The sequence below is a fragment of the Nerophis ophidion genome, linkage group LG20, assembly GCF_033978795.1.
Source record: "Nerophis ophidion isolate RoL-2023_Sa linkage group LG20, RoL_Noph_v1.0, whole genome shotgun sequence".
Classification (NCBI taxonomy): Eukaryota; Metazoa; Chordata; class Actinopteri; order Syngnathiformes; family Syngnathidae; genus Nerophis; species Nerophis ophidion.
In genome coordinates, this window is record NC_084630.1 from 35,750,075 (window position 1) to 35,776,126 (window position 26,052).

Sequence of the window (26,052 nt, forward strand, 5' to 3'; positions counted from 1 at the left end):
CGAGAGCCAGATGCAGTCATCAAAAGAGCCACATCTGGCTCCCGAGCCATAGGTTCCCTACCCCTGCAATAAATGGAACACGCGTGATGGTGTAGCTTAACGTTTATCCCAGTTTTTCCCTCCTGATTCCACAAAAGACACCATTTTACAAATAGAAGGTGAATTCTGCTCTTTTATTTTCTCATTGGTGAGCCGTAGAATTGGAATGTAAAACAGAACAAAGCCCGTTGTCACCCATTCATCGCATTCAGATTTGACAAACTATTTTTGATTCTCACGGTAAGACGAGATAAAGAGCACTTTTAGACTCAACACAACAAAAAAGTGTGTTTTCCAAGCAAGCCTATAAACGTACCCTGCTTTTGACCGCTCAGCAATGCATTCTGAATAAATGTGTGAGGCATTGACATTTGTGTAGAACTTGCTTGGTGGGTGTTTCCACTTCCAACTATGCCACTCATGTAAGGCAGGGAGTAGTTTACAGTGGCTTCATGAAGAATGCAGACAAGCCTTGTTCAATTATGCGGTTCATCCGGTTAGCCTGCATCTAAGGCAAGGCAGCTAATTAATGACTCACGCCCGTGACTTGTTGGTATCTTTCTCTTGGAAATGTCTATTTAAGCCTCATCTTCTGTCCTTTTGTTCTATTTGTTCTCGTTGATGTCGACACATTAGGTCAGGGGTCGGGAACCTTTTTGGCTGAGAGAGCCATGAAAGCCAAATATTTCACAATTTATTCCCGTAAGAGCCATATAACATTTTTCAACACTGAATACAACAAAAATTGTGCATTTTTAAGTATGACCAACATTTGTAGAGTATAATAAGTCTCTTATTCTTTTTAACAACATTGTTATTATAAAAGTTAACCATTAATGCGACATCTTGAACAGGTGCGGTAGAAAACGGATGGTTGGATTAAAATGCATGAGAAAGTTTTATAATTTGAACGTTATTTTTGACACTGTGATTACTTATTACTTATCGTGTCAGCTAAGATTTATCTGAGAGCCATATGCAGTCAGAGCCATAGGTTCCCTACCTCTGTTTTAAGCATTAGACGCCTTTTTACCTGCACTCTGCCTCCCGCTGTTTCCGACATCTACAAAGCAATTATCTACCGGCTGCCACATATTGATATGGAAGAGCATTACACGGTTACTCGGCATAGCTCGGGTTGGTAGAGTGGCCGTGCTACCAACCTGAGGGTTCCAGGTTCGATTCCCGCGTCCGCTATCTTAGTTACTGCCGATGTGTGTCCTTGGGCAAGACACTTTACCCACCTGACCCCAGTGCCACCCACACTGGTTTAAATGTAACTTAGATATTGGGTGGCACTTTGTAAAGCGCTTTGAGTCACTAGAGAAAAGCGCTATATAAATATAATTATCTGAGAGCCATATGTAGTCATCAAAAGAGCCACATCTGGCTCTAGAGCAATAGGTTCCCTACCCCTGCCTTAGGTGCTCGACTCACGCCTGATATCAGGAATCAAACACATTGATATGCATATCATCAGTTGCAGGTGACTTCAGCACATACCTGTCTCACCTGGCAAGGAGAAGCAGATTTCCCAGTCATTGCAAAGTAAAAACAGCTGTGTTAAAATCCATCTAGAGTTTCAGAGCTGCAAAGTCCCCCCAAACATGAAGTGAGATAAAACCAAGAGTGATGTTGAGAAGGGTAGGCTGGGGCCATATGACCACCGGCGCCATTTATTTATCATCAATAGTGTTCCTAGATGACACTTCACACCAACTCAACCTCATGTGGGAAGGCAGTTTGGCGACCTCTAACCCAGGGGTCGGGAACCTTTTAGGCTGAGAGAGCCAAGAAGCCAAATATTTTAAAATGTATTTCCGTAAGAGCCATATAATATTTTTTCTAACACTGAACACAACTAAACTCGTGCATTTTTAAGTAAGACCAACATTTCTAGAGTATAATAGGTATCTTATTCTTTGTAATAACATTGTTATTCTGAAGCTAACTGTGGATGGGGGCGTGGCCTGCGTACCTGCAGCGAAGCGGGGTGTTGCCAGGATCGGCCTCAAAATCAGCGACAGGTGCGTAGCTGGCCTACCTGGGCCTTGTTATCTAATCACCTGTCGCTCTGTTATAAGCAGCAGCCAGGAGGAGAGACGTGGTTGGGGCTGGAGCCAGAGCGCGAGCGAGAACGAAAGAGAAAAAGACAATTGCTGGAAAGAAACTGAGAGACTTACTGAAAAATTTAACAAGATTGTAGCCCTGAAACAGGCTCTCATGTCGGTGCTTGGGGGTCTGAAGAACATCCAGGAGTGCAAGCCCCACACTAACCAATAATAAATAACTTCTTACCATTAACGCAACTTCTTGAACAGGTGCGGTAGAAAACAGATGGATGGATTAAAAATGCATGAGGATGTTTTGTATTTTGAACGTTATTTTTAACACAAGTAGAATTATTCATTAGTTATCGTCAAGCAATGTTAGCTCAGATTTATCCGAGAGCCAGATGCAGTCATCAAAAGAGCCACATCTGGCTCTAGAGCCATAGGTTCCCTACCCCTGATCTAACCTATTCTCAACAGGTGTTGTTAGAATTATTATACCAAATAATACATTGTGAGAATGGGTTTGAATTCATACTTAATGGGATTGTCACCCCAGGGGTGAGAATGGGATGGAATGGTTAGGTCCCCAAAGAGTCACACTCCTAGGAGTGGGAAAGATATATACCGTATTTTCCGGAGTATAAGTCGCTCCGGAGTATAAGTCGCACCTGCCGAAAATGCATAATAAAGAAGGAAAAAAACATATATAAGTCGCAGTGGAGTATAAGTCGCATTTTTGGGGGAAATGTATTTGATAAAACCCAACACCAAGAATAGATATTTGAACAACAGGCTGAATAAGTGTACGTTATTTGAGGTATAAATAACCAACTGCTATGTTAACCTAACATATTATGGTAAGAGTCATTCAAATAACTATAACATATAGAACATGCTATACTAGGGGTAGGGAACCTATGGCTCTAGAGCCAGATGTGGCTCTTTTGATGACTGCATCTGGCTCTCTGACAAATCTTAGCTGACATTGCTTAACGCGATAATTATGAATAATTTCGCTGGTAATCACAGTGCTAAAAATAACGTGCAAAATATAAAACATTCTCATGCATTTATATCCATCCATCCGTTTCCTACCGCACCTGTTCAAGAAGTCGCATTAATGGTAAGAAGTATTTTATGTCACGATGGGGGGGGGGGGGGGGGGGGTTACAGCTTGCTGCGGGGTCGTTCTCCCAGGAAGGCAGACGGACTACTCGGGACATGGCATTTAGGTAAAAACATGATTTAATTTTAACTAAAAAAAGAAACAAAAATCGCTCACAGTGGAAGCACAACTTGGGCTAAAGAAAAAAGCTAACGCATAAACAGACTAAGAACATAAATCAAACAAAACTTACTTGGCATGGCATGAAGCACAAAACTATGGCAAGGCATGAAACAAGTCAGCACAGGGCGACTGACTGGCAAAGACAAGCTTAAATACTGCCTCTGATTAATGCTCGGGAAGAAGGTGAGCGAGAATTTTGTCCACCCGAGACAGGTGGACAAAATGAGTAACCAAGGAAACCAGAAAAGGGAGTGGAAAAAAAACAGGAACTTAAAGAGGCCAAAGGACAAACAGCACATGACCAAACAAAAACATGATCAACAGACATGACATTTTATTTATTATTGGTTAGCTTCAGAATAAAAATGTTATTAAAAAGAATAAGAGACTTATTATACTCTAAAATGTTGGTCTTACTTAAAAATGCACGCATTTAGTTGTATTCAGTGTTAAAAAATATGATATGGCTCTCACGGAAATACATTTTGAAATATTTGGCTTTCATGCTCTCTCAGCCAAAAAGGTTCCCGACCCCTGTGCTATACCTTTACCAAACTATCTGTCACTCCTAATCCATAAATGCCATGAAATCTTATACGTCCAGTCTCTTCCGTGAATGAGCTAAATAATATTATGTGTTAACAATTTCACTCATAAGTCGCTCCTGAGTATAAGTCGCACTATGAAAAAAACTGCGACTTATAGTCCGAAAAACCGGGTATATATGAAATCACGTGTTTGTGTTGTGCGTTAATAACACAAACCTTTTTGCACCAAGTACCACCTCTAAGTACCAGCGTAATGACCCACATTCAAATACGGTATCATAGTAGACCTAAGTAGTCATTGAAAACAAGGCCGAGGTTTTATTTCGCAACTACATTGTAACATTACACACAGTTTGAACAGTAACACTGTGTTTGAATATAGGAAAATAGTGGTTTGGTATGGAGGATATTTGGCTGTCAATCTTGGACTTACTAAAAAGAACCTCAATTAGTTGTGGGGCTTTGCTACATACACTGCGTCTCCTCCAGTCTGCCCAAGGCCATATGTGACATCCGTGGAATGGTGTGCATCTAAAGAACGTTCCGGGAGTGGCTCGGACGGTGAAAGGAATTGTCGGAGGGTGTGTGTGTGTGTGTGTGTGTGTGTGTCGTTTGCATGGCATCAATCACCAGCTGATGAATGTCGGGAATGACAAGAGTCTTAACCTTTGGCCCTCACCTTGCAGTCTCCCGACCAGCGGTCTGGCACAGTTGATCGTACAGATGCAAAAGAATGCAGACGTGGTGGAGAAAGACATCCTCCAGGCTGAGGGACTTTTGGCTGTGGTAAGAAAATGCATACCTACATTTATTTGTTTTTCTTTCATTCGGGGTTTCGGGCAATCGGTGCAAAGGTGGCTACTCAAAAGCCGTGTTACTGACAGTAGCAGCTTCAAAATAAAAGCTGCAATAAAGCAACATTCACGCTAGAAAAAAAGGGTGTTCCCTTAGCTACTTCAGCCATGTGGATTATTATTCTGCACAGTCAAGCTCCAAACTAGCAATAGCATATATGTACAAAAACTTGGTAGTCATTATAGTTTTTTTAATCTGTTTTTTTTTTTTAAAGAAGGAATCACTGGTTGCAAGCAGTTATATGTGAAACATCCATCCATCCATTTTCTGCCGCTTATTCCCGTTCGGGGTCGCGGGGGGCGCTGGCGCCTATCTCAGCTACAATCGGGCGGAAGGCGGGGTACACCCTGGACAAGTCGCCACCTCATCGCAGGGCCATCACAGATAGACAGACAACATTCACACTCACATTCACACACTAGGGCCAATTTAGTGTTGCCAATCAACCTATCCCCAGGTACACATTTACACTAATATTACTCTATTGGTATAAGTTCTGCTTATACTTTTGTTTTGGTTGCATTTTTATTGCAAACATTTCCTAAGGTGGCATCATACCCCCATGCTTTCACAGTGACATCACGAAACTTTTTGGAATTTCTTAAAATTGTAGCACTCAAGCATTTTAACAATCCAGTGGAACCTCGATGTTCGAACCGAATTGGCTCTTGAACGGGGTTCGGAAATTGAAAAGTTTATATAGTGAAAGACAGTTTTCTGTAAGAAACAACGTGAATATGAATAACGAGTTGCAGCCTCGATAAAAGTCCATATTTTAGTGAAGGTTTGTCCACTTTGAACACTATATAAAGTACTGTATATCAGTGGTCCCCAACCACTGGGTCGCAGAAGAATTTTTTATTAATTTTTATTTTAAAAAAAATAATAATAATATATATATATATATATATATATATATATATATATTTTTATTTTTATTTTTTATTATTAAATCAACTTAAAAAACACAATATACACTTACAATTAGTGCACCAACCACAAAAACGTCCCTTTTTCATGACAAAGAAAAAAAAAAAGGATCCCCCCCTCCCCCCCTGGGCCGCGGGACAAATTATTAAGGGTTGACCGGTCCGCGGATACAAAAAGGTTGGGGACCACTGCTGTATATCACACAAACATAACAAGATTAACTGAACTGTGCGGTATTCGCTGCTCTGCCAGCCCGCACAAAGAAGTCCCTTTGGTGCCCTCACAAACAATCAGAAATCACAGTATTCTTTAACTTTAACAACCACATTGCTATAAACAATACAAAAAGTAATACCCACTCACGGAACTTTAACATCGACAGCGAAGCAGCTCACAGGAGGAGAGAAAGAAGCAGACAGGTGGGGAGAGAAGGGAGGGTTGATAATGATGTGTGTGCTCTTTGAAGAGGCCCCGCTGAACGAACAAGTAGTTTTCTCCTCCGTTGTGACATATGTTTGCTTTGGCATCTTTTTTCAACAAAGTATGTTCTCATCACATATGAAAACTTGCTTCGGTGCAAAGCAGGCTTCCTCGATCTCATCAAGACGAGCAAGCACAAAATGAATGAATGAAGAGTTTGTGCACAAAGACATGGTTAAGCATATTTGGCTCAACCTAAAAGTTTGGTTCGCAAGTCGAGGTTCTACTGTACAGAGAAAAGTGCACAAGCCATAAAATATATGCATGTTTATATATCAAAAGTATTTAAAAAAAAAAAAAGAAAAGAAAAGAGGACTTAATAAATATTTGAACACTAATTTGTACTACCCTACCCAGTGTGTCTACCCTTGGACTACTCCACATATCCTCATCAAACAACACAGCAGAATTGTGCTTTGTTTCCCTAATTCTCTGCTCCAGTTGCCAGTGGGGTGGCATGCACATCTGCATATGCATAAAAACACGGCTCAAAACTGCCAATCAGTTGTCATCGTTATTGAAAAGAGTCGTTCCGAAGACTCGATTCACTCAGGGATGTCACATGTCTGCCTACGGTCTATCCTGAAAACGCTACAAGGTGGACAAATGTGCTCAACCAGTAGGCGACCGGCAGTAGTTTACGTGACACACATGATCATTTAAGTACCTGCTAGTATGCAGTTTGCACAAAGCAAAAGCTGTGTTGACTTTAGTATTTCAGTGGAAACGGCCAAAATGGCTTCCCACTTCTTGTGTGATTAGCCTGAAAGCACTCTAACTCTTGTCTTCTTCTAAGGATGCGGAGAACGACAAGAAAGACCTCCCCTACCAGCATCAGCAGGAGATCTGCGACAAGCTGGGTGAAGCCGAGGGTCTGCTGAAAAACCTCTTCCTGGATGTGGACAAAGCCAAGTCGCTCCAACACCCGCAGGCCAAAGATATTGAGAGCGAGTGAGTGCTTTCGCTGCAACTGACAAGTGTCATGAAGACACTGTGGTCTAGCAAACAATTAGCATCCAAGCTCCTGCCAACACACGCCTGAGCGCTGTGTCCAGACTACATGTATATTCATGTCTTATATTACAGTGGAGCAAAATTTATTTAGTCAGCCAGCAAGTTCTCCCACTTAAAATGATGACAGAGGTCTGTATTTTTCATCATAGGTACACTTCAACTGGGAGAGACAGAATGTGAAAAAAAAATCCAGGAATTGACATTGTAGGAATTTTAAAGAATTTATTTGTAAATGATGGTGGAAAATAAGTATTTGGTCAACCATTCAAAGCTCTCACAGATGGAAGGAGGTTTTGGCTCAAAATCTCACGATACATGGCCCCATTCATTCTTTCCTTAACACGGATCAATCGTCCTGTCCCCTTAGCAGAAAAACAGCCCCAAAGCATGATGTTTCCACCCCCATGCTTCACAGTAGGTATGGTGTTCTTGGGATGCAACTCAGTATTCTTCTTCCTCCAAACACGACAAGTTGAGTTTATACCAAAAAGTTCTATTTTGGTTTCATCTGACCACATGACATTCTCCCAATCCTCTGCTGTATCATCAATGTATCCATTTTGGTATAAACTCAACTCTTCGTGTTTGGAGGAAGAAGAATACTGAGTTGCATCCCAAGAACACCACACCTACTGTGAAGCATGGGGGTGGAAACATCATGCTTTGGGGCTGTTTTTCTGCTAAGGGGACAGGACGATTGATCCGTGTTAAGGAAAGAATGAATAGGGCCATGTATCGTGAGATTTTGAGCCAAAACCTCCTTCCATCTGAGAGAGCTTTGAATGGTTGACCAAGCTCTGACACTGATCATACAGGGAGCGGACCGCCACAATAAGACAGTCCGATACCCCATACTCTCTGAGCACTCCCCACAGGACTTCCCGAGGGACACGGTCCAATGCCTTCTCCAAGTCCACAAAGCACATGTAGACTGGTTGGGCAAACTCCCATGCACCCTCAAGAACCCTGCCGAGAGTATAGAGCTGGTCCACAGTTCCACGACCAGGACGAAAACCACACTGTTCCTCCTGAATCCGAGGTTGAACTATCCGGCGTAGCCTCTTCTCCAGTACACCTGAATAAACCTTACCGGGAAGGCTGAGGAGTGTGATCCCACGATAGTTGGAACACACCCTCCGGTCCCCCTTCTTAAAGAGAGGGACCACCACCCCGGTTTGCCAATCCAGAGGTACCGCCCCCGATGTCCACGCGATGCTGCAGAGTCTTGTCAACCAAGACAGCCCCACAGCATCCAGAGCCTTAAGGAACTCCGGGCGGATCTCTTGCCGCCGAGGAGCTTTTTAACTACCTCAGCAACCTCAGCCCCAGAAATAGGAGAGTCCACTACAGGTACCCCAGGCACCGCTTCCTCAAAGGAAGACGTGTTGGTGGGATTGAGGAGGTCTTCGAATTATTCCCTCCACCGATCCACAACATCCGCAGTCGAAGTCAACTTTAATGTTGTCAAAAAAGATTTGGGACGTTGGCAGGCCGCAGTTTTGGGCCCCTGTTATTTACAGTAGTAGTTGTATGTTGCTATGGCACTAATGACATCCATTTATGAATGTTTTTTTTCTTATAGGTAAGTTGCTTACTACCTATTGTTCAATTGTTCCACTAATGTTTCCAGTGTCCGCCATCTCCATGATCGTTGGCTTAAGGACTGCACTTTCTACCGGGACATTTTTGAGCAGATCGATGATGTGTCACTGATGCCCAGAATCGACTGGGGGCCTGTTTTTAACGACAAGCAGGTGTGCATCGCAAGGCCAAAATGTTGCAGCATAGCGTGTCAATGAGTGAGCCTATTGTGCGTGTGTGTTTTTTTCAGAGAGCGGTGAACAGCAATACGTTTGGCCCCACCATGGCGGAGCTGGAGAAGCAAATTGCATCGCACAAACTCCTGCAGCAGGAGCTGGACGCCTACAACTCACAGCTGTGTGTCAGTTCTGCAGGCACCAAGGTCATCCTCCATCTATTATTGCACTACACTAAATACATATTTGACAGTACTGTAGTACCTTATGTGGCATTTATACATCATTTATAAATTTTTTTAACGTAATTTGTTGAGTGAGGGAAGAGTGGATGGTGAGATGGACAGGCGGATCGGTGCGGCGTCTTCAGTAATGCGGACGTTGTACCGATCCGTTGTGGTGAAGAAGGAGCTGAGCCGGAAGGCAAAGCTCTCAATTTACCGGTCGATCTACGTTCCCATCCTCACCTATGGTCATGAGCTTTGGGTCATGACCGAAAGGATAAGATCACGGGTACAAGCGGCCCAAATGAGTTTCCTCCGCCGTGTGGCGGGGCTCTCCCTTAGAGATAGGGTGAGAAGCTCTGCCATCCGGGAGGAACTCAAAGTAAAGCCGCTGCTCCTTCACATCGAGAGGAGCCAGATGAGGTGGTTCGGGCATCTGGTCAGGATGCCACCCGAACGCCTCCCGAGGGCACGTCCGACCGGTAGGAGGCCACGGGGAAGACCCAGGACACGTTGGGAAGACTATGTCTCCCGGCTGGCCTGGGAACGTCTCGGGATCCCCCGGGAAGAGCTAGACAAAGTGGCTGGGGAGAGGGAAGTCTGGGTTTCCCTGCTTAGGCTGTTGCCCCCGCGACCCGACCTGGGATAAGCGGAAGAAGATGGATGGATGGATGAAATTTGTTGTATACACGTTTTTTTACATCTTTTATTATTGAATTAAATGTGATGAATATTTAATGGACCACAATGTAAACAAGCCTTTTGGCATTTTGTGCCACCCATTTGCCTTTTTAAAGCATTACATGGATTCAATTCTATAAGATGTCAATAAACTTCTCAATCAAATGTTGTAATTGTATCTTGTAGGACGACTACATGGCATTCAAGAAGCAGTACAACAAAATTCTGGTGAGTAATCTGTGGCAAAACACTTGGAAACGACATCAAATCTGACCCAGAATTCTCGGCATAGCGTTCGCCTTTCCTCCCGTAGTCTGAAATCTCAAATTTAGACAATATGTAAAGTGATTATCTTTGTTTTCACTTGGATGTATAACAAGAAATACTTGATGACTATGAACTAGATTATAGTTTATGCAGTTTCCTATGTTGTTTTTCTGAATTTGAATAGCTTTTATATGTTCCGTGTTAAAATATATTGCTAGTAATTTTACAATGTGGCTGAAATTTGTCCCCTTTTTTTTTCCCTTTGCATATAATTTGTATTTATTTAGTTAGATTTTTTTATTTGTTGTGATTACAGTTTTGATTTATTTTGAACATGCATACAGTTACAATATCGGACACTGCATATTTCCAATTTCTTATTATAACATGTCTGAAAAGGAGTAAGAAAAAGCAGATCATACCCCTTTTTCCATTACATAGACATTTCTCACACATTTGCTTGTTCACCTCATGTGCTCGGTTTGTAACACAAAAACATTTAATGAATGAATGAATAAATAATAAAGTTCTCATGAATTAATAGTTTTAAGTTGTGATTCACATAATGTCATGTAAAACTATTGCAGCTAAAATAAAATATACTATGAATAATTAAAGCAATGTAAATATACAAATCTAACAAATCAAATGTAAAAAAAAAAATATATATATATATATATATATATATATATATATATTTAGGAGGGGTTTAAATATTTGGGCACCTAACGATCCGATTCTGATTCCTGAGGTGACAATTTGATTCGGAATGGATTCTCGACTCAACAAGATTCCCAATTCAAAACGGATTATAGCAAAGTTTTATTTGGTTTAATAATTATAATGACTTTCTTTCAAAACAGGTTCTAGGTTACAGAAAAGGTCCCTCTGGTTGCATGGAGATGGCCTAAACACGTCTTTTTAAAGATGTATTCCTTTCAATCAAATATATTTTTAGATCATATTAATATGAATTGGGGTAAATAAAAATCGCAATTCGGATGTGAATAGATTTTTTTTGTGCACCTCTATTTAGTGGGGCGGTATAGCTCGGTTGGTAGAGTGGCCGTGCCAGCAACTTGGGGGTTGCAGGTTCGATTCCCACTTCTGCCATCCTAGTCACTGCCGTTGTGTCCTTGGGCAAGACACTTTACCCACCTGCTCCCAGTGCCACCCACACTGGTTTAAATGTAACTTAGATATTGGGTTTCACTATGTAAAGCGCTTTGAGTCACTAGAGAAAAGCGCTATATAAATATAACTCACTTCACCAGTGTATTTCAATGAATATAGTAATTTGTGATAGTATGACCTCAATGCCTTTTATAAAGAAGTTCAGCAGTTTTTCTGCCATAAATATTTAAAAAGAATATTGCGTATGCTGGTCACTATAACAGCATTCAATTTGAATGATAGCCGTCCCCCATTTCAACCCATACCAAATTCATGTTTTACACTATTTCTATTTCTATTCCTATTCCTAGGAAGACTCCAAGTGGCGCGGCCACCACCTGAACAGCCTGCACGAGTACATGCAGGGCTGCAACAAGGAGCTGAGTTTCCTGGGAGAGGAGCAGGATAAAATCCAGAAGCAGGACTGGAGTGACCGCATGGCGGATCCTCCAGATGTTCGCAGGCAGTACGAGGTGGGCATTGACAGAGTCCTACTGAAAATCAGGATGGATTTGAGGCATGGTGTGCACTGACCGGCTACGTGTGTATCTCTGTTCAGAACTTCAAAAACAACAGTCTGCTGTCACATGAGAGTGAGGTGAACAGACTGCAAGATGAAGGAGACAAGCTGATTGAGTTGAATCACCCTGCCAGCCACATCATCCAGGTACACTCAGGACATCGGTGACTCATTTGGCTCCTCCGTGTCAGTAAAAAAAGCTTGGCTAATTTACCAGCTGTATTCATGCCCTGAGACTACTCCCAGTGCCACTCGCCAGCAGAGGTGGGTAGAGTAGCCAGAAATTGTACCCAAGTAAGAGTACTGTTACTTTAGAGATGTATTACTCAAGTAAAAGTAAGGAGTAGTCACCCAAATATTTACTTGAGTAAAAGTAAAAAGTATGTTGTGAAAAAACTACTTAAGTACTGAGTAACTGATGAGTAACCTCATTACGGCAACAAATAATGCACAAAAACATAAAAATAGCAACGAGCAAATTCAGAGCCAGGAATATCTCTAAAGCAACTAAAACAATAATATATATCAAATAATAGTACATTAAAATAAAATAAAAAAATGGCACATTGAGCCACAATAACTTAACAGCACCATAGGCTCAGTAGGCATTCATTGATTTGATTGATTGATTGATACTTTATTAGATTGCACAGTACAGTACATATTCTGTACAATTGACCACTAAATGGTAACACCCCAATAAGTTTTTCAACGTTTATCAATTACTTAGTAAATGACCAAGTCGAGGTGATCTACCTCATATACACACACACACATATATATATATATATATATATATATATATACACATACATTTATATATACAGTATATAATTTATATTTTGCCGTTTTTGTTGACATGTTAAAGGTGTTTTAATGAATATACATGCATGTTTAACACATAGATTCCTATCTTTAATGAAGACAAGAATATAAGTTGGTGTATTACCTGATTCTGATGACTTGCAATGATTGGAATCAGACGTCCACGTTTTCAAATGGAGGGGAAAAAAAGTTCCTTTTTTTTCTGTCTAATACCACATGAAAGTCGTTGGTTTTTGGCATCTTATTTGTCCAGCTTCCATATTCGTTTTTATACACTTTACAAGAAATACATTGGCGGCAAACTCCGTAGCTTGCTAGCTTGTTTGCTCTGGCTTTCGGAGACTCTTATTTTGTTAACGCAGGCGCGATGGAGCGGCACTTTTATTGTGAAGACAGGAACTGTGCGATCAGTCTTTAGGCTTTTGACGGGAAGTACGGTTGAAATAAAAAGTGTCTTTTTTCCTTTACACTTTTGATTGATTGATTGAAACTTTTATTAGTAGATTGCACAGTACAGTACATATTCCGTACAATTGACCACTAAATGGTAACACCCCAATACGTTTTTCAACTTGTTTAAGTCGGGTCATGTGACCGCCTGGCTCTGTTTGATTGGTCCAACGTCACCAGTGACTGCATGTGATTGGTGAAACGCAGGCATGCGTAGATTCTACTTTGAAGCTCTGTTATTAACCAAAACAAACATTAATAGATCGATAAAAAAAAAGTAGCGAGTAGCGAACTGAATGTAGATAAATGGAGCGGAGTAAAAGTAGTGTTTCTTCTCTATAAATATACTCAAGTAAAAGTAAGTTGCATAAAAACTAGTCGTAGAAGTACAATTTATCCCAAAAGTTACTCAAGTAAATGTAACGCGTTACTACCCACCTCTGCTCACCAGACATGCATTTACTATTTTCCTCACATTTTCATTTATTTCATCATTTTAGGAGCAGAGAGACGCTGTTCGCAACGACTGGCAGAAATTCCTCCATCTGTGCATTTGTCAAGAGACACACCTGGACAACTTGGAGAACTACAAAAAGGTAAGGACACAATGACGCCTTTTGAAACTGGATCTGAAAATTCTGATCTTTTTGAGGACATTTTACTCTTCAGTATCAACTGGACTCAGAGCAGCTGTCAGAGACACTAAACAAACTCAACACCAGTTTGGACCCCAAGATCTCCAGTAAGAAGAGCAACTCGGAGGTGCTGCTGCAGCTTGAGGTACGAGGAGAACATTAGTTCGCACCTCACCTTGGAAGGTGGAAACATGGATGAAAACTGCTCCTCATTTGGATTACACACCTGTCATTGGGCTTCATGCATTATTCACTCAGTGTTTTTCATACACTACTATGTTGCGCCTAATGCCACATTTGACATTTCTCACGCTTACTACTCCGTAGGGATGTAACGCTACGTGTATTTGTATTGAACCTTTTCGCTACGGGGGCTTCGGTTCGGTGCAGAGGTGTACCGAACGGGTGTCAACACGGACATATTAAGTAGCGTAAACAATACTCAAAATGCCGGACATTTGAGTCATTTAAGAAACTCTGCCCTGACAGCCCCGCAAAAGAGGACGTATGGTCAGTCTATCCTAGCCCGGTCGCTGCTAGTATGCTAGCAAAAGAGGACATGTCCGGAGTTTTTTTTTTTCAAAAACTGGATCTGGATCGGCATTTTCCCATGCTTTGCCGATACGCATTTTTTGGCAAATATCGGCGGTCGATTCGATCCAAATATCGAATCGGGACAACCCTACTCAGGAGTGACTTATGTGTGAAATTATTAACACATTACTGTAAAATATCCATCAATCAATCAATGTATATTTATATAGCCCTAAATCACAAATGTCTCAAAGGACTGCACAAATCATTACGACTACGACATCCTCGGAAGAACCCACAAAAGGGCAAGGAAAACTCACACCCAGTGGGCAGGGAGAATTCCCATCCAGTGGGACGCCAGTGACAATGCCGACTATGAGAAACCTTGGAGAGGACCTCAGATGTGGGCAACCCCCCCCCCCCCCCTCTCTAGGGGACCGAAAGCAATGGATGTCGAGCGGGTCTAACATGATACCGTGAAAGTTCAATCCATAGTGGCTTCAACACAGCCGCGAGAGTTCAGTTCAAAGCGGATCCAAGTCAGCAGCGAGAGTCCCGTCCACAGGAAACCATCCCAAGCGGAGGCGGATCAGCAGCGTAGAGATGTCCCTAACCGATACACAAGCGAGCGGTCTATCCTGGGTCTCGACTCTGGACAGCCAGTACTTCATCCATGGTCATCGGACCGGACCCGCTCCACAAGGGAGGGGGGGACATAGGAGAAAAAAGAAAAGAAGCGGCAGATCAACTGGTCTAAAAAGGAGGTCTATTTAAAGGCTAGAGTATACAGATGAGTTTTAAGGTGAAACTTAAATGAGGCATATCAAATAATATTATTTATCTCATTCACGTAAGAGACTAGACGTATAAGATTTCATGGGATTTATGGATTAGGAGTGAGAGATAGTTTGGTAAAGGTATAGCATGTTTTATATGTTATAGTTATTTGAATGACTCTTACCATAATATGTTAGGTTAACATAGCAGTTGGTTATTTATGCCTCATATAACGTACACTTTATTCAGCCTGTTGTTCACTATTCTTTATTTATTAGGAACCGATGTCCCTTTGGGACAGAGGCCCATATTGAATTTCTAAGGTTTTATTATTATTCTTTATCATTATCCCGCCGCCTCTTTGAGCTGTAAATTGACCCCCTTAACATGCTTCAAAACTCACCAAATTTGACACACACGTCAGGACTGGTAAAAATTGCAATCTGATTCAAGAAACTAATTGTGCTCTAGCGCCCCCTAGGAAGAAAACACAGACAAAACTGTCTGAAACTTCCAGTAGGAACGTCGTAGAAACATGAAACAAAAACCACTATGTAGGTCTCAGTTAGACCTATATTTCATACACTCATACCTCCCAGCTAAAATCAACAGGAAGTTTGCAATTCCCACTTCTTAGTTGGTTATTTATGCCTCATATAACGTACACTTATTCAGCCTGTTGTTCACTATTCTTTATTTATTTTAAATTGCCTTTCAAAGGTCTATTCTTGCTGTTGGGTTTTATCAAATACATTTCCCCCAAAAATGCGATTTATACTCCAGTGCGACTTATATATGTTGTTTTTTTTTTCCTTCTTTGTTATGCATTTTCGGCAGGTGCGACTTATACTCCGGAGCAACTTATACTCCGAAAAATACGGTATAAGCCGTGCAAATCTTTTTGGACACGCAAGACAGTCCCATGCCAGGGGTGTTGTCGGGATCGCTCCAGTCCTTGAAGAACTGCTTAAAGAGCGGTGTCTCCCCGTACTCGGGAAGAACCTGGACCTTGGTGTGTGTTGGGTAGTTCATCTTCTTGATAAACTCTTCTGAAGCTCGAAGAACGGCAAGACGTTCCTGGGTGTTGGCTCCCTTGGAAGCCCTCAAAGCAAACTCTGACTCCTCAAATCCTCAAGGCCGGGGGTCAGCAAACCATGGCTCTCGAGCCACGTGCTGCTTTTAAGTGCCACCCTAGTGGCTCCCTTTGATTGATGGATTATTTTGAAGTCTAACTACATCTATATATCTGAGAGAGCCAGATATATAGATGTAACAAACGGCAACTTCCTATCAGGAGTCTTACTATACAAGTCGGAGAAATATATAAGTCATTGAAGAGGCAGTCATTTAGAAATGTTTAAAGTTTTTGTGAAGCCTGGTAGCAAATGCCTCACGGACCGGTATTGGTCCTCGGACCAGTGCTTTACCCAAGCCAATGAAGGAAGTTAATTTATATTTATTTTGCTTTTCATGTTTATTGCTTGCTTTGTCTTCCAGAATGGCCAATTTTGCAAATTAGATGACATCTATAACTCCTTGCCCATGGCCACAAATGAATTGCAGTCCGAACCCGTTGAATAATTCACGGAAACGCCTAAAAATACTTTAAAAGTTTTTCTTTGTCAATGAAGAATCCTTGGCCTCCTTTAGTTTGTGAAAATTAGTAGTCACTAAAATGTTATCAAAATTGGTTCCCTGGCTCCATCTTCAGCTTACTGCACACATTCAACTTAAGTTGAAAACATTTGTTTTGCTTGTGTGTTTCATATTCTTTTCTTACTCTTGTCTTCTGTGTCTTTCTTTACATTGTGTCATTTGTCCCTAATTCTTATGTGTATTTTAGCATTGATTATTTCTGTGCTATATATGTATTTTCCCTCTTTAGGTTGAGGAGAAGGCCGTGCAAGACAGTGAGCAGCTGCTGGCTGACCTGAGGAAGCGCAGCACCACCATTGCTCCTCTGAAGCAGCGTCGTAGCCCCCTCAACAGATCGGTCATGGTGGAGTCGCTCTGTGACTGGGAGACTGAAAGGGTAAAGGAGCCCCAAAACTCGTTTTGGGGAGAATATATTTGTTCACGAATTAAACACATGATTTATTTTAAAACACTCATTGATGTTTGCGAGTGACAGGAAGAAAAGCTCTGGCTGGCTTGTGGAGAAGTCATTTAACACCATCTGTTGCTTTGCATGTGTAGGGTCTTGGTTTTTTTATCCATCATTGTGACATGCATTGGATTTTGTCATGTAAATGTGAGCAGTGCAGTTTTTGGTATGCGGATATAAAGCAGCTATGTATGCTGTGCTCTTGCAGTCTGGACCATCCATCTTCTTCCGCTTATCCGAGGTCGGGTCGCGGGGGCAACAGCCTAAGCAGGGAAACCCAGACTTCCCTCTCCCCAGCCACTTTTTCTAGCTCTTCCCGAGGGATCCCGAGGCGTTCCCAGGCCAGCCGGGAGACATAGTCTTCCCAACGTGTCCTGGGTCTTCCCCGTGACCTTCTACCGGTTGGACGTGCCCTAAACACCTCCCTAGGGAGGCGTTCGGGTGGCATCCTGACCAGATGCCCCGACCACCTCATCTGGCTCCTCTCCATGTGGAGGAGCAGCGGCTTTACTTTGAGTTCCTCCCGGATGGCAGAGCTTCTCACCCTATCTCTAAGGGAGAGCCCCGCCACACGGTGGAAGAAACTCATTTGGGCCGCTTGTACCCGTGATCTTATCCTTTCGGTCATGACCCAAAGCTCATGACCATAGGTGAGGATGGGAACGTAGATCGACCGGTAAATTGAGAGCTTTGCCTTCCAGCTCAGCTCCTTCTTCACCACAACGGATCGGTACAACGTCCGCATTACTGAAGACGCCGCACCGATCCGCCTGTCGATCTCACCATCCACTCTTCCCTTACTCGTGAACAAGACTCCTAGGTACTTGAACTCCTCCACTTGGGGCAGGGTCTCCTCCCCAACCCGGAGACGGCACTCCACCCTTTTCCGGGCGAGAACCATGGACTCGGACTTGGAGGTGCTGATTCTCATTCCGGTCGCTTCACACTCGGCTGCAAACCGATCCAGCGAGAGCTGAAGATCCCGGTCAGATGAAGCCATCAGGACCACATCATCTGCAAAAAGCAGAGACCTAATCCTGCGGTCACCAAACCGGAACCCCTCAACGCCTTGGCTGTGCCTAGAAATTCTGTCCATAAAAGTTATGAACAGAATGGGTGACAAAGGACAGCCTTGGCGGAGTCCAACCCTCACTGGAAACGTGTCCGACTTACTGCCGGCAATGCGGACCAAGCTCTGGCACTGATCATACAGGGAGCGGACCGCCACAATAAGACCGTCCGATACCCCATACTCTCTGAGCACTCCCCACAGTCTGGACCCTCCGGTCAAATTCAGTTGATCAGTACGTCGTTAAATAGCAATAAGCGCCATCGTTTGTTGCCAAAATAGACGATTGCAAAGTTGACACGTCAATGTTCCACCACTCTTGTCTCTGACTGTTTGCCAACACGCTCTTCGAGGCAGACGTTGTAGCAATTGAACTGCAAAAGGCCAACATGCTTGCCTTCTCCCTTCTTCGTCTTCGAAGCGCAATCATTGGCTTCAGAAAATGTTGACTTTGATTGCACAACATCTTTGAAATTTCCACAGAAGTGCCAGGACTACTAGAATTGGGTCCATGTTTACACCCGTAATGCGTGGCAGTTTGCGTTCACATACAGTGGGGAAAGGGCTCATATCCACCCATTTCTGGGTGGATCTCGCGTGAGAGGGAGAGGGGGGGCTAATCATTTGGCAACGCACTCTGCTAAAAATGATGAAAAGCGCCACTCTTCATAACTGAAAAGTTGGAATTGCCACAAAAGACACTTTGAGATATTCAACACTCTACTGCTTAAGTGCATCGTGCACATGCCAAATTTGTTAGGTTTTATGTGTCAGGTAAACCACAAATGGGGCCATATGAATCCCCTTTCTACTGCAAAACACTGCATTTTTTGTAATGTGACGACTACATAAAATGATCAGGTTTTACCAAAACAATCTGAATTGGAGATGCTACCCTGCAGTGTGAACGTAGTCTAAATCAGTGGTTCTCAAATGATTTGCCAAGGGGTACGTGAGAATTTTTAAAAATATTCTAAAAATAGCAACAATTCAAAAATCATTTTAAAATATATTTATTGAATAATACTTCAACAAAATATGAATGTAAGTTCATAAAGTGTGAAAAGAAATGCAACAATGCAATATTCAGTGTTGACAACTAGATTTTTTGTGGACATGTTCCATAAATATTGATGTTAAAGATTTCTTTTTTTGTGAAGAAATGTTTAGAAAGAAGTTGATGAATCCAGATGGATCTCTATTACAATCCCCTAAGAGGGCATTTTAAGTTAATGATTAGAAATCTGTATTTATAATTCAATCACTGGTTTATATTTCAACAAGTTTTTAGTTATTTTCATATCTTTTTTTCCAAATAGTTCAAGAAAGACCACTACCAATGAGCAATATTTTGCACTGTTATACAATTTAATCAATCATAAACTGATGACATAGTGTTGTATTTTACTTGATTATCTCTTTTTTTCAAGCAAAAATGCTTAGCACTGATTAGGGGGTACTTGAATGAAAAAAATGTTGACAGGGGGTACATCACGGAAAAAAGGTTGAGAACCACTGGCCTAGATCTCTAAAATATAAACAAGCTAAGCCAGGGGTGTCAAACTCAAATACAGAGTGGGTCAAAATTTAAAACCGAACAAAGCCGCGGGCCGAGGTTGAACAAATTAACCTTTTAATAGGGACCCAAACAAGTTTTGCATTGAATATTGAACAAGCGAGGCTTATATAACTTTATAGTGACATGCAAAATCGAGTTTCAAATAATAATAATGATTAAAAAATATCAATGGCATAACAAATAAAATTTAAATAAAAATTTAATGGCTCTTTTCGGCGGTGGGGTTGAGGTGGACGGGGTTTGGTGATAGCGGGTGGTGTATATTGTAGCGTCCCGGAAGAGTTAGTGCTGCAAGGCGTTCTGGGTGTTTGTTCTGTTGTGTTACGGTGCGGATGTTCTCCCGAAATGTGTCATTCTTGTTTGGTGTGGGTTCACAGTGTGGCGCATATTTGTAAGAGTTTTAAAATTATTTATACGGCCACCCTCAGTGTGACCTGTATGGCTGTTTACCAAGTATGCCTTGCATTCACTTGTGTGTGTGTAAAAGCTGCATATATAATGTGACTGGGCCGGCACGCTGTTTGTATGGAGGAAAAGTGGAGACAGGTTGTAGAGAACGCCAAAGGCAATGCCTTTAAAGCCTACCCCAAATATTGTTGTCCGGGATGAAATTCGGGAGGGGCACTGAACTTCGGGAGTCTCACGGGAAAATCGAGAGGGTTGGCAAGTAAGAGTGTTAGCCGTGAATGCGGTGTTACAGCGGCGGGCCAGCTCTAATTTTAATTAGATATTGCCTCAAGGGCCAAGTGAAATTACACGGCGGGCCAAATTTGGCCCGCAGGCCAGAGTTTGACACCCATGAGCTAAGCCATCTGTTTCGGACTTATTTTGAAGGAAAATACCCGTCTTATATCTTATGTCTTTTCTCTAATCAAGGGAAGTCTGTCAAGAGGAGAGAAGTGCACGTTGAAATCCAATTCTGACCTTCAGAACTGGGATGTTCTAACCAGCAAAGGGGTCAGCGGCACCTTCCCAGCGGTCTGCTTAGCGATTCCACCGCCTGATCCGGAGGCCATTAACAAAGTGGACCTGTAAGCCACACAAACGTGTTGAAACAAGACTACTATCAAGAGGCAAAAACATGCCAGTGATAGAGATTATGTTTGTAACAGTATGGGTGGTGAACTGGACGACATCATGAGGAGACGAGCCGCTTTGGTCAAGTCCTTCAACAATCACAAGTCGGAGATGGCCCAGGCCCAGAAATCCGGTCATTTGCCAACCCAGTTCTTGCATCCATCTTCATCTTCCATTGTCAATTGACGTTCCGTTTGCTCATTCAGCCCCAGTGGCCGCCCAGGTGGATCCCAGACTGTCAATGCTGGGTCAGCAGTTGGATAAGCTGAATGCCGACCTGGCCAATGCTGAGAAAGGCATGCTTAGCCGTATGCGATCCCCGCTCAGCCACTCCAACCCCACTGGAGATCTGACCAGCAGGTTGAAGGATCAAGATGTGAGTAATAATCAATCTTATTTGTGATTCATTCATTTTTAGCTGAAGATGACACTGGAAAGTGACAACAAAACCGAAATGGCTTCCTTCTCTTCGTAGCAAGCAGCCAGGGCACTGAACGACCTGCAGAAACAGGCGTTTGCTGCTCAGTCCGAACTCAAGCCTCTCCTGTCTAAAGACCCAAATGCCTTCTCAGCACTGCCACTCAAACTGAACGCCGCCAACAACAAGCATGATGGCATTTCTGGACTTGCTGATCTCTACACGAAGAAGTAAGCTAATATTTGCCTTATCGAGTACCGAGTCAAATCAACTTTATTTATAAAGCATATTTAAAATTTACCACAGGGGTAGCCAAAGTGCTGTACAATGGACAGGTTAAAAGATAATACCAGGACCGAGCAAACAACACAAACAGAAGATCAATGAATCAATCAATATTTACTTATATAGCCCTAAATCACTAGTGTCTCAAAGGGCTGCACAAACCACTACGACATCCTCGGTAGGCCCACATAAGGGCAAGGAAAACTCACACCCAGTGGGACGTCGGTGACAATGATGACTATGAGAACCTTGGAGAGGAGGAAAGCAATGGATGTCGAGCGGGTCTAACATGATACTGTGAAAGTTCAATCCATAATGGATCCAACACAGTCGCGAGAGTCCAGTCCAAAGCGGATCCAACACAGCAGCGAGAGTCCCGTTCACAGAAATAAATAAATAAAACATAAAAACAGGTTCACAGCAGGTGTATAATGGGGCGCCATTGCAGGATGGATATCACTTAGTGATACCGAGGTCCATCGCTACTACCGGTCACTGATTTACGTAGAACCACACGGTGCCATATTTCCACACCACTGTTGCACTGTTCTCAAGCACTTGGTCAAAAAACATGCGCTCAATCACTTACAGCGGACTGCTTTTCGGTGATGTTACACTTTTTCATGCCAACACAGCAAGAAGGCGCTCAAAAGTACAGTGAGGCTACACTTTTTGAAAATGCGCTAGCTCAATGCTAATTATCTACCATGGATTTGCCATGGACATGCTACTGATTAGCATTAGCAATTTGACATGGCAATGTTAACTCCTCCAAATTTGCTAATGAAAACTCCAACTGAGATGCACGTTGTATTCAAACAGCCGGTGTGTATCAAGTACACTTTTTTACAGTATGAACACGTTGTAGGTCTCAACAAAAGAAAAGACTGGCACATTTGAGTTAACAACTTCCAATACATTGTAGTCTATACAACACTGCCATCAAATGTCGTGGAATTGCTCTACAAGTCTGCGATAGAATACAGCACAGGACTTGCAAATGAGACACAGAAGTGTAAGAAACAAGATAACTGGCACAGCTCAAGGTTCAATGTTAAATGTAAACAAATATTTTTAAAAACTAATAACATTTAGTAACACATTTGAACTATCCATCCATCCTACCGCTTATTCCCTTTGGGGTCACGGGTGGCGCTGGTGCCTATCTCAGCTACAATTGGGCGGAAGGCGGTGTACACCCTGGACAAGTCGCCACCTCATCGCAGGGCCAACACAGATAGACAGACAACATTCACACACTAGGGACCATTTAGTGTTGCCAATTAACCTATCCCCAGGTGCAGGTCTTTGGAGGTGGGAGGAAGCCGGAGTAAAACCCACAAAGTCACGGGGAGAACATGCAAACTCCACACAGAAAGATCCCGAGCCTGGGATTGAACCCACGACTACTCAGGACCTTCGTATTGTGAGGCATTCGCACTAACCCCTCTGCCACCGTGCTGCCCACATTTGAACTAAAGTACCTAAAATTGGGAATTGGTACCGTATTGATTCAAATGTGAAAAGATACCCATACATATGTGTGAAGACAGTTAAATAACACTTTAGTAAATATTTGATCTACATTTGTATGTGTAGTGTTATTAAAATAATATTTTGTGTGGTCATTTTCGGTCCACATCTTGATTTTACTGGGCTAGACCGGTGGTTCTCACAAACTATTTTCACTAAGTATCACCTCAGAAAACACGTGGCTCACCAGGTACCACCACATTGACCAACATTAAAATACATTTGCACAGTAGGCTTAAAGGGGAACATTATCACCAAACCTATGCAAGCGTCAATATATACCTTGATGTTGCTGAAAAAAGACCATGTATTTTTTTAACCGATTTCCGAACTCTAAATGGGTGAATTTTGGCAGATTAAACGCCTTTCTGTTTATCGGTCTTTTAAAACGTGACATCACCGAGGTAACACACCCGCCATTTTCATTTTCACATTACAAACACCGGGTCTCAGCTTTGTTATTTTCCGTTTTTTCGACTATTTTTTGGAACTTGGAGACATCATGCCTCGTCGGTGTGTTGTCGGAGGGTGTAACAACACTAACAGGGAGGGATTCAAGTTGCACCACTGGCAAGAAATCTGCCGCCAGACCCCCGTTGAATTTGCCAGAGTGTCTCCACATTTTACCGGCGATGCTAAGACAGACATGGCACAGAGATGTATGGATAACCTGCAGATGCATTTGCAACAATTAAGTCAACGAAATCACAAAGGTGAGTTTTGTTGATGTTGTTTACTTATGTGCTAATCAGACATATTTGGTCGAAGCATGACTGCCAGCTAATCGATGCTAACATGCTACGCTAATCGATGCTAACATGCTATTTACACAAGCTGTATGTACATTTGAAACTAGATACCCACATTTAATGCGAAACAAACACTTACCAATCGACGGATTTAAGTTGCTCCAGTGTCACAAGATGCAAAAGTCCTGATCGTTTGGTCCGCACATTTTACCCGCGATGCCAATAAGGCAGCCATGCTATGGGCAACTTCATTAGGTACACCCATTTTATGGCCGAATAGCGTCAATAGCTATTGGCTCAATAGTTTCAATTTCTTCTTCAATTTCATTTTCGCCATCTGCCTCCATACTCCGACCGTCTGTTTCAATACATGCGTAATCTGTTGAATCGCTTAAGCCGCTGAAATCCGAGTCTGAACCCGAGCTAATGTCGCTATATCTTGCTGTGGTAACCGCCTTGTTGTTTGTATTGGCAGCCCTGTATGACGTCACAGGGAAATGGACAGTCGCATCGCAAATAGCGAAAATCAAGAACTTTAAAGCTTTTTTTAGGGACATTCTGGGAGGTGTAACATTTTGAAAAAAACTTCGAAAAATAAAACAAGCCACTGGGAACTGATTTTTATTGTTTTCAACCCTTTTGAAATTGTGATAATGTTCCCCTTTAAATATTCATTAAAACAAGGCAAATGTTTATTTAACAATTATATTTCATATTTTGTGGCCACTGTAACATTACACACAGTTTGAACAGTAACACTGTGTTAGAATATTTAATTGATTAGCACAGTTTGGGAATAACTGGGTTAGAGCATATTCCAAAAATAAAACTAAATTCATTATTTTCAAGATATATTGGTAGATATTAAACTAAGTTGCTTTGTCATCTGCCACACAAAGCTAATACGCTATTTAGTTCAGATAGCTTGGCATATAATGAACAGTACATGTAAAGGATTGATTTTAGCATGATTAATGCACAACACATATCAAAGTGACCCACGCCATGTTTCAATTCTTCTGCATAAAGACAGTTTGGTCACCCTTGCTTCAGAGGTTTTAGTGCAGAGCCACTCTTTTAGATAGATAGATAGATAGATAGATAGATAGATAGATAGATAGATAGATAGATAGTACTTTATTGATTCCTTTAGGAAAATTAAAATTCCAGCAGCAGTGTACAGAGTTGAGATAAATTTAAATAAAAGTAAAAAGTAAATAATGGAGGTTTAAATGGAAACAAAATATAGAAATATTACAATAATAATAAAAAATAAAAAGCAACAATGGGAATAAAAATATAACAGTAAAATAAGAATATAACAAGAGAAACTAGGCAGTAGTGACCATGTTATGAAAAAGTATTGCACTGTTATTGTTTTGCATCCCCTGTCATCCTAATACCCCCCGCCCCCCGTCCCAGAGAGGAGTTGTACAGTCTAATGGCGTGTGGGACAAAGGAGTTTTTAAGTCTATTAGTCCTGCACTTGGTTCATGATGAAGCAGTCTAGCACTGAACAGGCTCCTCTGGCTACTGATAACGCTATGCAGAGGGTGACTGGCATCATCCAGGATGCTCATTAGTTTGTCAACAGTCCTCTTCTCTGCCACCGTCACCAGTGAGTCCAGTTTCATTCCGATTGTAGAACCGGCCCGCCTGATCAGTTTCTCAAGTCTGGAGCTGTCCTTCTTAGATGTACTGCCCCCCCAGCACACTACCATCTAGATGTTTTATAGCCAACATTTGCCAGAAGTCAGGTTTCTCTTTTTTCCTTTAGGGCGAATGCATCACTCAACCTGGAGAATCAGATAAAGAAGGTGGATGGCCTGGTTTCTGGCTTTGAGAAGAAGCTCAGTGAAGACGGGCCAATACTTGATGTGCCAAGCTCAATCCAAACTGCCAGCGAAAATATATATGTAAGGAAATGACTGCAAATTCCAAACTGTTTCTCCGCAACAAAGACGCTGAATGTTGCGTGTCTGAATGTTTTTAGCAACAGCGGCAGTCTGTGGCAGCGTCACAGCCCGACATGAGGAAGCTGAGTCAGGATCTGGAGAACACCGAGCAGCTATGCAGCTCCCTGCAACAGGGGTACCAGGAGTTCTGTCCCGACATTCAGCGTCAGAGGACCGAGGTCAAATACCTGCAGAACCGCTACGCCAACGTGGACAACCAGCTGAAGGAGAG

At 42.3% G+C, this 26,052-nt stretch overlaps 1 protein-coding gene across 1 annotated transcript in view; it reads left to right on the top strand.

The window, feature by feature from the left end:
• Positions 1-26,052, top strand: part of evpla (envoplakin a) — a 34,028-nt gene that overhangs the window by 1,581 nt on the left and 6,395 nt on the right. Inside the window, exons 2-17 of the mRNA XM_061881089.1 lie at positions 4,616-4,715; positions 6,991-7,145; positions 8,839-8,962; positions 9,040-9,171; positions 10,057-10,098; positions 11,622-11,783; positions 11,870-11,977; positions 13,606-13,701; positions 13,775-13,885; positions 16,937-17,083; positions 20,680-20,834; positions 20,916-21,013; positions 21,087-21,256; positions 21,356-21,528; positions 25,643-25,781; positions 25,859-26,052. Coding sequence (XP_061737073.1) covers positions 4,616-4,715; positions 6,991-7,145; positions 8,839-8,962; positions 9,040-9,171; positions 10,057-10,098; positions 11,622-11,783; positions 11,870-11,977; positions 13,606-13,701; positions 13,775-13,885; positions 16,937-17,083; positions 20,680-20,834; positions 20,916-21,013; positions 21,087-21,256; positions 21,356-21,528; positions 25,643-25,781; positions 25,859-26,052 — 2,106 coding nt within the window. The remainder of the gene's footprint in view (positions 1-4,615; positions 4,716-6,990; positions 7,146-8,838; positions 8,963-9,039; positions 9,172-10,056; positions 10,099-11,621; positions 11,784-11,869; positions 11,978-13,605; positions 13,702-13,774; positions 13,886-16,936; positions 17,084-20,679; positions 20,835-20,915; positions 21,014-21,086; positions 21,257-21,355; positions 21,529-25,642; positions 25,782-25,858) is intronic.